Source organism: Uloborus diversus, chromosome 1 (genome assembly GCF_026930045.1).
Source record: "Uloborus diversus isolate 005 chromosome 1, Udiv.v.3.1, whole genome shotgun sequence".
NCBI lineage: Eukaryota > Metazoa > Arthropoda > Arachnida > Araneae > Uloboridae > Uloborus > Uloborus diversus.
The window spans coordinates 70,956,159-70,971,569 of record NC_072731.1 but is presented as its reverse complement, the minus strand read 5'-3'; the positions used below and the strand labels follow the sequence as shown (position 1 = coordinate 70,971,569).

The 15,411-nt window shown below is 33.9% G+C and overlaps 1 protein-coding gene across 1 annotated transcript in view; it reads left to right on the top strand.

Annotated features, from left to right (window-relative positions):
- Positions 1 to 15,411, top strand: part of LOC129230324 (BLOC-2 complex member HPS5-like) — a 65,292-nt gene that overhangs the window by 7,815 nt on the left and 42,066 nt on the right. Inside the window, exons 7-10 of the mRNA XM_054864726.1 lie at positions 3,682 to 3,764; positions 7,031 to 7,117; positions 8,021 to 8,121; positions 13,348 to 14,578. Of these exons, the coding sequence (XP_054720701.1) occupies positions 3,682 to 3,764; positions 7,031 to 7,117; positions 8,021 to 8,121; positions 13,348 to 14,578 (1,502 nt within the window). The remainder of the gene's footprint in view (positions 1 to 3,681; positions 3,765 to 7,030; positions 7,118 to 8,020; positions 8,122 to 13,347; positions 14,579 to 15,411) is intronic.

Sequence of the window (15,411 nt, the reverse complement as noted above, 5' to 3'; positions counted from 1 at the left end):
GTACACCCAAGGGTGGCTCCTTCCATTCAGTGTACAATAATGACACAGTTTTAAGTGTGAAATATGCACCATTATTGTGCAGATTTATTAATAAAATTCAGCATTTTTAAGAGTACAACCGAAAGAACTTTCAATTGTTAACATAAAATTCAGTACCTAAAGGAGGCACGTTAATGTCGAAATAATTCGTGGCATCGATAAGAATTAACTTTTAGAACAAAATAACCGAACTATTTTTGTAAAATTAATTAACATACAGTAAAAATAAAGTTAAAAGCTACAAGAACCCCTCAAGGATTTGTAAAAAACAAAGAATTTCCGAAGTGAGAATTTTTATGTGAATTCTAAAATAAAGAACTTATCTTTTTATGGTATAAATCCTCACACTCAGTCCAAAACAAAACATCATCTGACAGTGGCGCGTTACAGATACACACCACGTTGGAGTTAACTTTTAATTAACCTTCAAGTTTGAAGAAACTGGCATTTTCTAATGTTTTTACTTCAAAACACAACTACTGAATCTAAACTAACACAAAATAAGCATTCCTGTAAGGTATATTGCACAAAACAACACGTATCTCTCTTGCGTAAAACCAAGTAAAGAACCCAAGTAAACAAGTTCGAACAAGTTTGCCTTCGCGTTGCCAACCACAGGTTAGTTTCACCAGGGATGCCATACTTAAAAATTTATCGCCTCATTGGCGAGAAAAATATTTCAATTTTGTGCAAAAAATCGGATGTCGCCAAATGGGGGGGGGGGGGAGTGGGGGTATATCACATCTGTACCAGCATTGTTTTTATTCCTTTAAAATGGTTTTGATTCCTTGAAACAGATATTTATGTTTTTATGGAGTTTCTTTTGGAGGGGTATCATTAATCCCTAGAAAGCCTTTCATGTCATTTTCTGCTTGTGTCTGTAAGAAATATAAAGTATTTGCATAGCATCTTGCAAATCGGAATGTTTTTCAAATAATTTCATTATTGCTTATTTTCTTTTCTGGAATAAATATATCAGGTGTTCCATTGCAGTAAGAAAGTTATAAAGAAATAAAATGTACGTTTTGCAAAGACCCCCTAAACTGCTTGAGGAATAAAGTTTCTGCTCCATCTTATCTTTTCTCAGCTTGAGAAAAAAAAAACCTCCTCGTTGGTTGCTGTTTAAGCTGTCTGTATTACAGAAATATCAGTATCCTCATCCATAATAACTGTAGCATTACCAGTGATTTTTGATATAGCCCCAAAGCAGAATACTACTAAATTTGCGACGTACGTCGCAGAACAGAAGCCTGAGCTGCAGAACAATTCTGTTCAAATGTGAGAGGAAAACTCAGACAAATTTTCTGCAGAAATTCTACTGATTTCAGTGAAATTTCTGCAGATTTTCTGCAAATATCTTCCAACAAAACATAAAATTCTGCAGAGCTCTTAAAATTAGAAGAAAATCAAAAATCCTCGAAAATACGATAATTCGGCGGAGAGCTCGCGAAAAGTGTTGAATTCAAAAAGTCATCTGCCGGAACTTTAGATTTACTTTGAACTCAAAGAAATCTGCAGAATTTCTGCAAAGTTCTATCTTGAGTTGGACGATATTTGTGGAAAATCGGCAGTTTCTGGAGATTTTCGGCAGAAATTTCACGTTCTAAATCTGAAATGATTCTGATTTTTCTAGCCTTTTTGTGTTTCCCCTTCTCCTTATTTTTCCCAATCGGCCTTCATCCATTGCAATTTCCTCCATAAGCGTATGTTTTGGATACATGTCAACATTGAAACACGTCCATCGCCGAAAATTGCGTGTCTTATTTGAGATTTCAATCCTTTTGCATTCTGAAAATATTTGAATTGTTTAGAAAGTTTTGAAGCGTTTTATTATTTGCTACCTTAACTCGACTCATTTTATTTATTATTTTTGTAATTTACTTATTTATTAACATTATTTTAATTTCTCCTTCATGCCATGTAAAATTAACCAAAAAGAAACATGATTTGACGCCTAGGTTCGGATTTTTATAAAATTTTGTATCTTTGCTCTTTCTATGCATTTAAAAAATAATATAAAATATTTTTGTAGACTCAATTGGTTTAGGTTCCACATAAATATACACCACTACAGTAAAGTTTTAAAAACTGAAAAAAAAAAAAAAAACCTTCTGTATGAAACGATTTTGATTTAGGGCTCCCGATTTGTGGAAAAAGTCACCTTGGTTGCTTGTGTATACAATGCTTGAAGTACTTGCAGAACAATTTTGGTTAAATGATTTTACGTTGCAGAACATCGTCAAGTATTCTGCTTTAGGGTGATATAGTAAGACAGATTTCAACAATGAGACATCAGCATCAGCTTTGACTTGCTTCATTAGGACATCAATAGTTTTAAAATGATGCAAGTGCAAGCAAACAAGTTAACCTGTTTTTATTGTTTATGTTATTTAAAAATTTATCTCAAGGTTTCAGTCATCATCTCATCAAGAAGAATATCCGTTGAATTTTTGAATCTGCTTTGTAGCTTTGCCGAAGTTGTTCCAGGACTTTTACCTTTTTATTTGAGTCAACTGACCATCAAACATGATTACTAAAGTAAGAAATAATGTGAGAAAAGCACAAATTCACTGATTACTGCATACACGTATTGCAGCGTTACAGGGAAAGGAACCTTTGTCAGATGTCTTTTAATCCATAAGCTCATTACTTTTTGCATTGAAAAAGGTGTTCCCTGTAACGCCAAAACACGTGTCTGCAGTAATCTGTGAATTTGTGCTTTTCTGACTTTTATTTTTTACTTTACTGTTCTGCACAAAGGTATTTATTTAACTTGACTGTGTTCTGACTGTAGGTTTTAAGTACATATTTTATCCACATGTCTCAAATTATCCTAACACCAAACCTTTTAATGCCATACCATGCAATGAAGCAGCAGAGCTCCATTAACAACAGCGTTCACTGCTGAAATCAGGATGTGTATCCATGGACTGGAGTTAAACAAAATTTGTTTTTAGTTTTTCTCTGCACAATTTCATCAAAAGAGCCAAATGATATGAAGCTGGCTCAAAGTGGAAACATTCATGAAGTTCATCGTCCCTTTCTTTTTGAAACACTAATTCTCTGAAAGAACAACAATCAATCAATTAGGCTCAGTAGCATTGTTGCACTTTTCTTGCTGCTCTTTTTATCCCTTCCTTTAAAATAGTCCCCCTGCATAAGATACTTGAGGAAAGAATGCTTATCAATTAGAGTTTAAAGAGCCAATAAATATACTGTTCAGTGGATTTCTCCTCTTACCCCTAGAATGAAAATCAGTTGTTCTAAGGTCAAATGGTGTTAGGAAACTCTAAACTTTGAAATATTTTGACATTTTACATGTAAAAATCAGTATTAGCTTTTAAACTACTTATGCTAACAATTTAATTCTTATCTTATTCGAGTCAGAGTAAGAAATTACATTGGAAATGATGCCACACTTTCCGAAATAACAAAGTTGACATTTGCCCCTTATCCTCCCCCCCCCCAAAAAAAAAGGGAAGCATTCTGCAGAAAATTGGGGACTTTTCAGGCATGATTAAGGAGAATATAAAAAAGCTTTTTCTGAAGAAAAAGCTTGGGTTCTATATTTTTCTTATAAACACAGTTCTTTAGGCTAGTTTTACTTGACAGATGTGAAAAGTAAATGTTTTTTCCCCCCAGGTTGATATTAAAGGAAGTGTGTGTTGTACTCATCAATTCAAAACAGCTTTAGCCATAAAGCCGGAGAAATTATACACATTTAGGTTGGTAAATTTTAAAAAGTTCTTCTGATGTGTTATAACTTTAATAACTTTTGTAACTATTTTTGAGTTCTTTATGTAATTAAAATGCTGGATATATGGAGGTCCGACTGTATTTTCATATAGTGACTGATATTTTGAATGTTATCATTGATATTCATTCCATTCTTGAGCAATAGTTATCAGAAATATCTGTTTGAAATTACAGTAATTGTTTGCAAAAATGTTTCATAGGATTATAATTATCTATAATAGTGAGTTTTTTTATGAATTGTTTGAAAGAAAGAAAATTTGTTTCATATTATAATAACTTTCTGAAATAGTGGGGTAATTATTGAAACGTCAGATTTTGTCAATTTCATACAGTACGTATTTTTTCCTCTATAGCTTTTAGCATGTGAGGAGAAGTGATGCTAATCCTTCAAGATAACATTTATTGGTGCTAAAACTATATAAATATTAAAATGAGCAAAAGGTTATTAAAATATTAAAGATTTAAAAGGTTAAAAAGTAACATTTAGCAAAGTTCGCTGTCGAGCGAACACACACTGCACGTAAGCTCCAAGAGAAGTCTGCTTCCGACTGAACACACGTGTGTTATCTTCGCACGCTTCTCCGCAGAGTCGAGTTGAGTAGCGCTCGCATGTTCTCTGCCGATTACCACTGGTTATCTAAAGTTGCAAAAGACTGAAGAGGAATCCTGGAGTCCCCACAGTACTCCCCCTTCAGTGACAACGATACGCTTCATAAATACTTATGGAGACAGACACGACGCCCTGATCACGTGGTGTAAAACTCTTGGGTGGTTTTTAATGGAGCATTAGCAGGTTGTTCCAGAGCCAATCTTTCAGGTTGCACCGAAGGTGACGGGGTTGATATAGTATTCGGAACCCAAAGAAAAGCAGGTTTTAGCTGATCGATACTCACAACTGCCTCCTTGCTGTTCATTTTAATGCGAAAAGTCTTTTCCTGTCTAGACACCTCTTCATGAGGACCAGAATAAATTGGCTCCAAAGACTTGCGTTGGGTGTCAATCCGAAGAAACACATGAGTAGACATTAACAAGTCCTTCTACACAAAAACACTGCGTTTGCCGTGCACACTAGTTGGCACTGGCTTTAAAGAGGACATACAGTCTTTCAGCTTGCGCACAATCTGTATTGGGTCGAGAGCTATGTTGGTGTACGTAGGCTGGAAAAACTCTCCTGGAAGACCCAATGCAGCAAGGTCAGCTTTGTAAGCTGTTCGGAGCCCAAAGCACTGTAGGAAGAACCTCATCCCAATGAGTCAAAGTGTGACAGCATAACGACTGCTTGCGGGAACGGTGGAACCTTTATACCAGTCCATTAGAAGATGGATGGTAGGGTGATGTCCGAATCTTGTAGATTCCCAGAAACATTGCAAGAGATGTAAAGAGTTCAGATTCGAACTGTCTACCTTGGTCTGTAGTGATGAAGTCCGGAACTCCAAACCGACAGATCCATGTTCTGTAGAATTATTGTGCTACTGTGTCTACAGAAATATCAGCCACAGGAACAGCTTCTGGCCAACGAGTATAGCAGTCAACACATGTTAATAAATAACGGCATCCATTCGAGGGAGTGAGTGGTCCAACGAGGTGGACGTAGCTAAATCGTTGTGAAGGCAGATTGAAGCTTTTCAGAGGACCAACTGTATGTTGGTGCACCTTAGATCTCTGGCAGTGAATACAAGCACAAGTCTATTCCGCTATGTCCTTGTGCATCCCGGGCCAAACGAAACGCTTCTGCAGGTTCGCACATGTGTTCTCTGCCGATCACCACTGGTTATCTGGAGTTGCAAAAGACTGAAGAGGAATCCTGGAGTCCCACTGACCTGGAGTCCCCACACATATATTCTACAAATGCAAATACTTCATTATCTGTACATATTATAGTTATTTCATTTATTTATACAGTTGCTTTTGTTTTGAATAATTATTTCTAATATTCATTCGACAATTCAGGAGCAGTAGTTAACATAAATATCAGTTTGAAATTACAGTCATTGTTTTCAAGAATGCTTTATAGGATAATAAATCTCGACAATAGTGAGATCATTATTGAAACACTATGTGGTATCAGTTTGGGAGAATCAATATTTTTCCTTCTATAGTTGTTTAATATATTTTGTAAATATAATATTTCATGACAGTATTTGAATATTGTCTAGTTTAAATAAATTGTTTAAAAGAATGAAAAATTGTTTCAATGCGTAATAAATTTCTGAAATAGTAGGGTTATTAATGAAAAATCATGTTTCAGTTTCGGAGAATATATAGTTTATTCCTGTATAGTTGTACATATATTCTACAAATGCAAGCATTTCATTATCTGTACCTGTTATAGTTATTTCATACTTTTTTGTGGATGCATATGAGTCATAAACACTAATAGCAAAGAATATAAATTGAGTAGCATGACTTAATTTTTTTTCAAATTAAGATTTTGATGTCCAAAAATATTAATGAAGCAATTCCTTTTTCTATTGAAATGCTCTTAAGTGCTCTGCTATGCATCCACAGCATAGTGGAGAACGACCCCCACGAATTTCATACCCCCTGAACCAATTTCTCCAGATGGTCCAAACCTTTCTTTCCCTAGACCCTGCGTAGGAAGGTAATGGGCAGTACCTGCAAAAATGAGTTTTTGGAAGAAGCACATTTTGGATTCCATCTAAAAATAGGGAATGTTGGAATTTGTGTTTTTTCGTGCTTTATTTTGGGCAGAAACCCAGTAAGCAAGCCTGTACAATAACGCTACACTGCTGTGTTAAGCACAAAAGTAGTATCTGCACATTTTGTCAGAATTAGTTCTTGTCACCAGGTGATTCTTTGTCACATATTTTACCTCAATACAATGGTCATTTGTCAATGGGAAAGATTTTTTAAAAATTCTGAAAAAGTTTCATCTGAATCAAATACATGGAGGCACACAACTTTAAATGGAAATTTCTCATTTTGAACTCAGCTGCAGATATCACTTCTGCACTTAGCACAGAAGTATGTAATAGATGACGCGAATGTAACAAAATGATGAAAAATTTGCAGATACTGTTTGTAAGTATTTGTAGACTTATTAAGACAAGTATCTGCTATAATTAGTATGTGTACTTAGTTAAAAAAATATTTTTAAAGTAAGAAATAAACAAAATTTATTGTTTTTACAGACTTATTTCTTTTTAAGTATTGCATTAAGATCTTTTCTAGAAAGAGCTCTTGTTAAAATGAATGTTTTTTATTATGTTTGCAGACATGAAGTCAGTATGGATGAAACTGCAGTAGAAGAGGCAAAGCCACAAGCAACAAATTTTCAAAAGTTGCTTTTAATATGGCCCAGGTAATATAGCATGTGTTGAATTCTCAAATAAAGCACACTTTTACTACATGTTTAACTGGTTAAACATTTTCACATTAAAAGCAATGAGTATATATGGTGAGGACAAAAATAGATTATATTTGTTCTCATCATATGAGTTCTGGTTGCAGTCAATATCTGTAAAGAGGCTCTCTGAGTAGTAAATATTGACCATATCAGATACTGTCTACTTATCTGTAAAGTTTGCTATTCTCCTTGGTTTCTAATTATTTGAGATCTTATTCTTTCTGTAGTCAACAAGTAACTTGATGCAAAAGAACACTTGTGAGTCCAGTATATTCATAAAATCTTGCATAAGATATTTGAAGGGCACTTGCTTAAATCATATGGATTAATGTATGTGTCAAAAAGTATCGCTTAAACTGTATTAACCCGGGTGTAGTTACGTCTGTTTATATTACGTTTGTGCTCTCGTTTTGGTCTTTTCCCCACCCTAGCAATTCGTGAGACGGAAAAGAATTTTGAGTGATTTCTTTTAATGTTTGCTGCAGCTAATAGAATAGACACTATTTACTATACAAAAGGTATGTAATGAGGAACAATACTTACAGCATATGCTGAAAGAAACTGCTGGGTACTTAACTAGGTTGTCACTCTGTTGCTCTAAAGGATTGAAATACATTTCGAAAGCCATGCAATCTTGAAATTCTCAGAATTATGTGTGAGTATTGGGGAGTTACTTAAGGTTAGCTACACAGATGGGCTCAATTATCAATATAAGGGGTGATGGGGTAGAGAGAAATATATGACAACTAGCAGGGAGTAGACCAATATTCGACTACCTTAGAGTAAAGTTGGTTCTGTATTTGATAATTATGTCAATCTTGAAATAATAACACTTACTCAAGAATTAATGTTCTTTAGCACCGAAGATTCTCCTTTCATATTTGCATGGAGCCAACAAGGAGCATTTGTCTTTGATCCCAAGCGAGCTGAAGTTATTTTATGGAGTGATGATATCAAAGGTTAGTAAGCTTGCATAGCATTTCCCTAAAGTGTTCAAAAGTTCTCAACGTTTACTAAAATAATTTATTGTGAATGTATTATTAGAAATAAAGACCTTACTTTTATTTATGAGTGAAAAAGGAAAAATATCAATTCAATTAAAGCATGAATTGCAAGAATATTGCGCACACATTTTGAAATTGTAAGAAATCCTGTTATGAAATCATATAATTATGAGCTCTCAAATATAGGTATGAAGGAAATGGAGAAGAAAACTAGAAGTTCTGTCTAGAACTAAACAAGCCTACTTACCCGTATACCCATATCTACTTTCTAGTATCCGATCAATATTCTCAAAAGTAGCTGAAATCAAAAATTACTTCAAACATAATTTTATAATATTTTAAGTCAATTTCTAGGAATAAAATATGCCTCACCCTCATAAAGAATTAGATGCACAAAAAATAAACAAATAAATAAACAAACAAATAAAATAGCAGCACCTTTTAAGCAAAGCAGCTAATACACTTTTTTCCATTAGAAGAAAAATTTGTTAACCACTTTTATAAAGAAAAAAAATAAGCTCATTAAACTAAATACATCACATTAAAGAAAGTTTGTTTTACCCCTGTTGCCAAAAAATGATTTTTTAAATGAATTAATGTACTTTCCAAAAAAATAAAAACAATAAAATATTGACTTAAAGAAATAATTTTCGCTGTCAAAAAAAAAAAAAAAAGTATGCTCATATCTTAATGTAGAAACATAAAGGTCTTCGCGTTTATCCACCGAAAACTGAATACATTAATTAAAACTTTAGAGTGAAAGTAAAAACAAGTCATTTAACAATAATTATTTCACAGTTAAAACCATATCTGCGGAGTCAGAGTCAGTCTCATTTTGGGATAAAAGAGTCAGATTCAGGAGTCGAAGGCATTTAAGTCAAAAACTCAAAGTTGGAATCGGTCATTTTCTTTAGAGTGCGCAACTCTGCCAATGTTTGTGGAGTCAGACTTATTTTGAGATAAAGGAGTCGGAGTTGAATATCGAGAATCAGAGTCGGTCTTTTTTCCTCCTTGTAAAAATTTTTGCCAAAACTACGAAGTCAAAGTCAGGGAGTAGGAGTCCGACTAATTTTCGGGCACAGAAGTCGGAGTCAGGTGCCCCAAAATTCTCAGAGTTTGAGTCGGGAATTTATGGTCAAGAGCTATTTCCAACAAAATTTGTTTGAAGTAAATCGGCCTTCAAGTACAGAATCTACATTGACTTTCAGTTTGCCTATAGGCACTAATGTTAAGGGACTTGAACTGTTAAGAATTGAATGGAAAAATTGTTCAATGTAAAAAGATATTTTATACAGGGTGTCCCAAAAGATTGTTTACAAACTTAACATGCTGGTCTGTCATATCATGATGAACAAGATTTACATAGTAACATACCTTTGCAAACACAATGCTGGGGCACTACATGCACATATAGTCAGACACTAATGTATGCACAACATCTCACATATTTATTACACGAAGAGGATTTTACACAAAATTTTAGTTTTCAAGGAAGGCTTAAAGCTGTTGTTGAAATTTGCTGCCGTTAGTTGTCATACACACATCGCAACAACAAAGTACCGACGGTAGTAATGACGATCCATTCGGACAAGATTTTACCGATTGCTGCGTTGTCTTTGCAACGTGATTATGAGAGCTGGTGGGACCCAAATTTTAGCACCTGCTTCAAACTTTCCTTAAAAACTAAAATGTTGTGTAAAACTGTCTTTGTGTAATAGATATGCGACATGTTGTGCATCCGTTAGTGTCTGACTTTGTGTGCATGTAGTGCACCAGCATTGTGTTTGCAAACACATGTTTCTATGTTTTTTTTTTTTTTTTTTTTTGAGTACTTTAATGTTCTAATAGTTCAACCCCAAAACTCTTGTTCATCATGATATGACAGACCAGCATGTTAAATTTGTAAACTACCTTTTGGGACACCCTGTGTACATGTTTTTCATCAAAAGCTTTTTCCTACAAGTTTGTTTGAAGAAATTCGCCTGTAAGTTCGTAATTCCCTTGAATTTCCCCGTAGGCGCTAATGTTACGTTTTTTTGAACTGTTCAAAATTGAACAAAAAGTAGTTCAAATCAAAAAGTGAAATATAGGAATACAAATACAAATACAAATGTGACGACCAGCAACAGGCTCTGGACCCAGTTAGGCTGATCCTAGTCAATTAATTAGTCCCCAATGAAGATGAAAAGCTATCCACTCCCTTGCTCATTACCGCCTCTTCCGGTAAGCTATTCCAAGTGCCCACGACCCTGCTAAAGTAGTAGTTTTTCCTGATTTCCAAGTTAGCCTGAGATTTAAATAGCTTAAAACAATGACCCCTTGTCCTGCTTTCCCCACAAAAATTTAATCCATTTACATCTTTCATTTTGATAAATTTAAATAACTGAATCATGTCCCCTCTGACTCTCCTTTGCTCCAGGCTATACATGTTAAGCCTATTAAGTCTGATATCATAATCTAAATCTGAGAGTCCCCTTACTAATTTAGTTACCCTTCTTTGAACCCTTTCCAATACAAAAATATCTTTCTTTAGATAAGGCGACCAAAACTGAACAGCATACTCCAAATGAGGTCTTACTAAACTCCTATATAAAGGCAGAAGAACTTTCTTAGATTTGTTAGAAATAGATCTATTGATGAACCCAAGCATTTTGTTGGCTTTGTTACTAGCAATACTGCACTGTTGACTAAACTTGAAGTCTTGATTTAAATGAGGTGTCCTTCCCGAGATCTTTCGAACAAAAAAAATGTTCGAATCAGACTATTAACCAGGGATGAGAGTAGTCAGAGAGCAAAAGGAGGAAATCCAAAAAAATTTCATAAAAAGGATTATATCCAAAAAAATTATGTGCAAGGGATGCTATCCAAAACCGCATCAAAAGAGAACCTGGAAGCCATGATATTCAAAAATTCAATAAAAAATGGCTAATTTACCAGCTTTTAAGGTAATACATATTTAATTAACTATAAGCAATACTTTTGTACAATTTTCTGCATTGTAACATTTCTTGCAAGAGTGTTTATTCCTAAAAAAGTCTAATTTTTTAAAAAGAGGCAACAATTTCTAACCCCTGAGTTCTTGAACAAAGGGTTGGGGGAGTCAGAGGTTAATCTTGGCTGCATCACACAATGGTGGCAACTTTTCATATTTTTGAGAGAAAAATAAAATTTTTTCATTAAAAACATTTGAGTTTATAGTGTTAAATGAGTGAGAACATAAATTTTAAAATTAGGTCTGTTTATAAAGTAAAAATTTACAACAGAGAGAAAAATCGGAAATTTTCTTATTTGGTGGAATATACTTTTCATAGTAAGAATTGAAAATAAATATATATATATATATGTATATAAACTATTGGCTATCTTTTTCCTTCCAAAATTTGTCTTTAAAAACTTCTTAATACAATTTCGGAATCAAAAGAGCAACTTGCAGCTGTTTCATTTAATCATGAAATCTCAAAACTTTTAACATGCTGTAAAACCTAAACGATTTGAAATTCACTATAAATATTTTTTACACTTTCTTAAATGCACAAAAAAAGTAACCATGCCAAGTTTCAATAAAATTCGAGACTGTGGGTGCTCTGCCACTTTTTTTTATTGACTTTTGCATTTTTTCAAAAATAAAGAAACATAAATATTATTGAAATGTTGAATTAAATAAGTAGATATAGGGTAGCATATAGTAAAAAAATACCCAACATTAAAAATAATTGAAATACTTGCAGGATGGAAAAAGATTGAAATCTCAAGCGAGGCATGCAAATTTCGGCTCAGCATGTGTTTGACATCGTTGGCACGATTCCAATACATGCGTTTTTGGCAGATATCGTGGAGGAGCCAATTGGAGGGAGAAAAATAGAATAAGAAATCGGTGGCTGAAAATTTAAAAGATCGTCTTTCCCCCTGATTTTTGAGAAAAATAAGGCCTGAAAGAGGCAAAAAAGGAGGAAAGGTTCTAAAAGTCAACTGAAAAAGCCAGAATCCCGGCAAAAGCCGGAAAATCCCATTCATTCAATTGTTATTAGGGAGGGAGGAAAAACAGACAGGAGGGAAAGAAACAGACAGACAGATCTACCGACAGATATTTTCCCCTATCTCAATACCCTACTTTCCAATTTTTAATTTTTCAATATTTATTTGATTATTTTTTTTATCTTTTGACTTTGTTTTGTTTTTCGCAATATTTTCAAGATGCATTAAGCCTCCTTTCATACTTTTTTCTTCTTTCTCTGACTTTTACTGGGAAAGTAGGCCAAAAATTGGTAGACAATATAGAAACCACTAATGTTGCTGTCAGTAATCGACTGTTTTCTATAAAATGCCTTTATGTATTACTTTTATATGAAAACAATGAAACTTTGGTTAATGAATAGTTAATTATAAAATGGTGCTCTGAATAAAATTTTGTTAAAAATGTAGGACACATACTTTGTTGAAAACATACTGCCTATTAATAATTTTACATTGTAATTTTGGCATTTTCAGAGTTCTGTTAATAAGTCTTAATATCGATGTATAGTTTTTGTAATTTCCTATTCCATGGCTTCTCGCTGACGATTTGTTTTGGGGTTGAACTATTAGAACATTAAAGTACTCAAAAAGAAAATTAATTTGATTTTCGAAATTTTGAATTCAAATTATGTTTTCCGCAATCACGAACTGCGACAGGACCCTACTCATTAGAGTTATTGTTTCTAGAAATGGCTCCTGTCCATTATTGTTTCTAGAAACGGCTACTGTCCCCCCAAGCCAGCCCCGCCTCAAGGGCGGTTATGTGTGCATAGTTGTGTGTGTGTGTATGTGTAGGCTTGTGTGTGTGCATAGAGCTGTGTGTATGCACGCATACGTGTGTGAGTGTATGTGTGTGTGTAAGCGTGCGTGTGTGTAGGACATGGACGCCTCCGATCAGAGAAGCGGATAGCTCAGGACCAGGGGAGAGCCGCGCCTGCAGAGACCGGTGGGCGGCGGTGCTGGTGTGCCTGGTCCAAGCTGAAAAAGGAACCAGATGCCAAGAACGATCAAGTGAGGACAGTAAGCAATCGGGATTGCTCAAAAAATGTTCGTTTTTTTCAAAACTTTTAAGTGAAAGTTTAAAATAAAAGCTGATTGTGATTATTTAATTTTTAGCATGTTTTAATGAGATGTGTTGTTATTAATTTAATCAACGTTGTTTTTTAGGTATCAAAGAAGCAAAGTGCCATCGAGGAGATATTTTCATTTTCTATTTGAACAACAAATTTGAAAAATATACTTTGATGACTGTCGAACAGGGTGTTTGTCGATTGTATCAGCAAGGTTTAGCCATTCATGGAGCACAATTATTATTACTAAAAAAATCATCTCTTTGTTTATCTAGATTAAATCTTCATGTTCCTGCTTCATTTATGCTTGATATGCTACAAAAAGCCTCTGAAATGGGGAAATCATACTTATTTTCTGGTCTTTCATCTGTTTTGAATAGTTTAGGTCTTAGCCCAGATAAATTGTCTCAATCCAGTCGCTCAAGTTCAGCAATGTCTGAACCAGTACGACTCAATTCTGGTATATACGTTGTTAATAAATTAATCCGAGAAGCTGATGATGATGCACCATCTTCTGTATGCCTTAGTCGTTGGCGTTCTGCTTCTCCAGTGTTCAGGAATAGCAGTCGTTCTCCACATTCAAGCCCTTCAAGATCTAGTGATCGAGCATCCTTCAGTCCTAAAAGTCAAAGATCAGCTGCAACTTTAAAAGATTCTAACGCTAAAACACGAACTTCAAGCATCATTCAAACTCCTGATAGCACTGATTCCGGAACATCAGGCCGAGTGTCAGAAATGAGTGATGAAACTCAGAGTAGTCCTTCAAGCAAAGATATGCACAATAAATCAAGTTGGCAGTCTTGGACTCACCCTCAAGACAGTAGAAATGAAAATGAACTTAATTCTCAAGAAATCAAATTGAATGGCGAAAACATGCTCATTTCTACTCAGAGTAATAGCATAACCAATTATGAATCTAGCACGGATATTCTGAAAAATCAGATGAATGGTTGTACTGAAGCAAGCACTTCCTGCACTAATGGGGATGAATTTAATAATAATGGTTTTAATGTGAATCCAAGTATTAGTTTAAACTTACAAGATTTGTCAAAACAAAGTAATTCCAATGAGAAGAGAGTTTCTTTCCAGAATAAAGTTTCAACAACAGATGATAATTTAGCTTCATCCAAAAATGGTAGAGAATCCCTGGCTGATATGAATAACCATGCTGGTGTTACTTATTCCCCCCAGTATGAATATCATGAAAATTTGTTAGACGAATATAGATATTCAAGTTATTCTTTATATGGTTCAATGATGATGATGCCAAATTTGGACATGTCAGTGCTATTTGGATCTGAAGCTGATTTTCAAAATATAAAAGAAAGGTGTGTACATGTTTTTTTTCTCTTAAATTATTATTAAATTACTTATTTCTTCTGAAAAAGATAATGGTTTAAAGAAACCTGTTATCCCAGTACAGTTATTAAATAATTCAGTAAAATTAAGTAAAGTATATCTTTCCTATTAAGTAATTTGCTGTTAAGGTGTTATTTGATCATTTAAATGTATATCTGTGTTATATGCATGTTGATAAATTTTGCAATTAACTCAAGTTTTTTTTTATTTTTATTATTTATTATTGAATCATATTTTTAAATGTATGTATTTAGCAATTTGAAGGAAACTTATTCACACTAATTCCAGCATTATTTTCCCAAAACTCATATGTTGTTACACTCAGGCTCGTGAACGCCTTGCAGAAATTGCAAGGCTAAAACAATCTAACAGTCATTCAAAAGCATACTTACAAAATGAATTTCAAATGAAAATACAACATAGAGAATCAAAAATACATTGAGGCTAAAACAAATCCAATACTTACATAGACCTTCTGACATATCCAAAGATGATATATTTAATGGCTTTGTTCATTTGTTTGATGTTTTTTCTTTCTGTTTTAATTTTAATGTAACTATTAGTCTTGTTTAGTGGAATGTTTCATTTTAAAAATTAAACTTTAAATTTTAAATTTCAACAATATTGATTTTTGGCAACATTTGAAGAGAAAATAGGTGCTTTGTTCTTTTGATCAATTTGGTGAAAAATGTTGAAAATGAGCCATGACATATCTACAACAGAGGAGTACCTCCCTTATCATCCTTATCCAGGTTTTTCTTGGCTTTTGTGGTTCATACGAAAGTCCTTTTTTTTCCCTTCA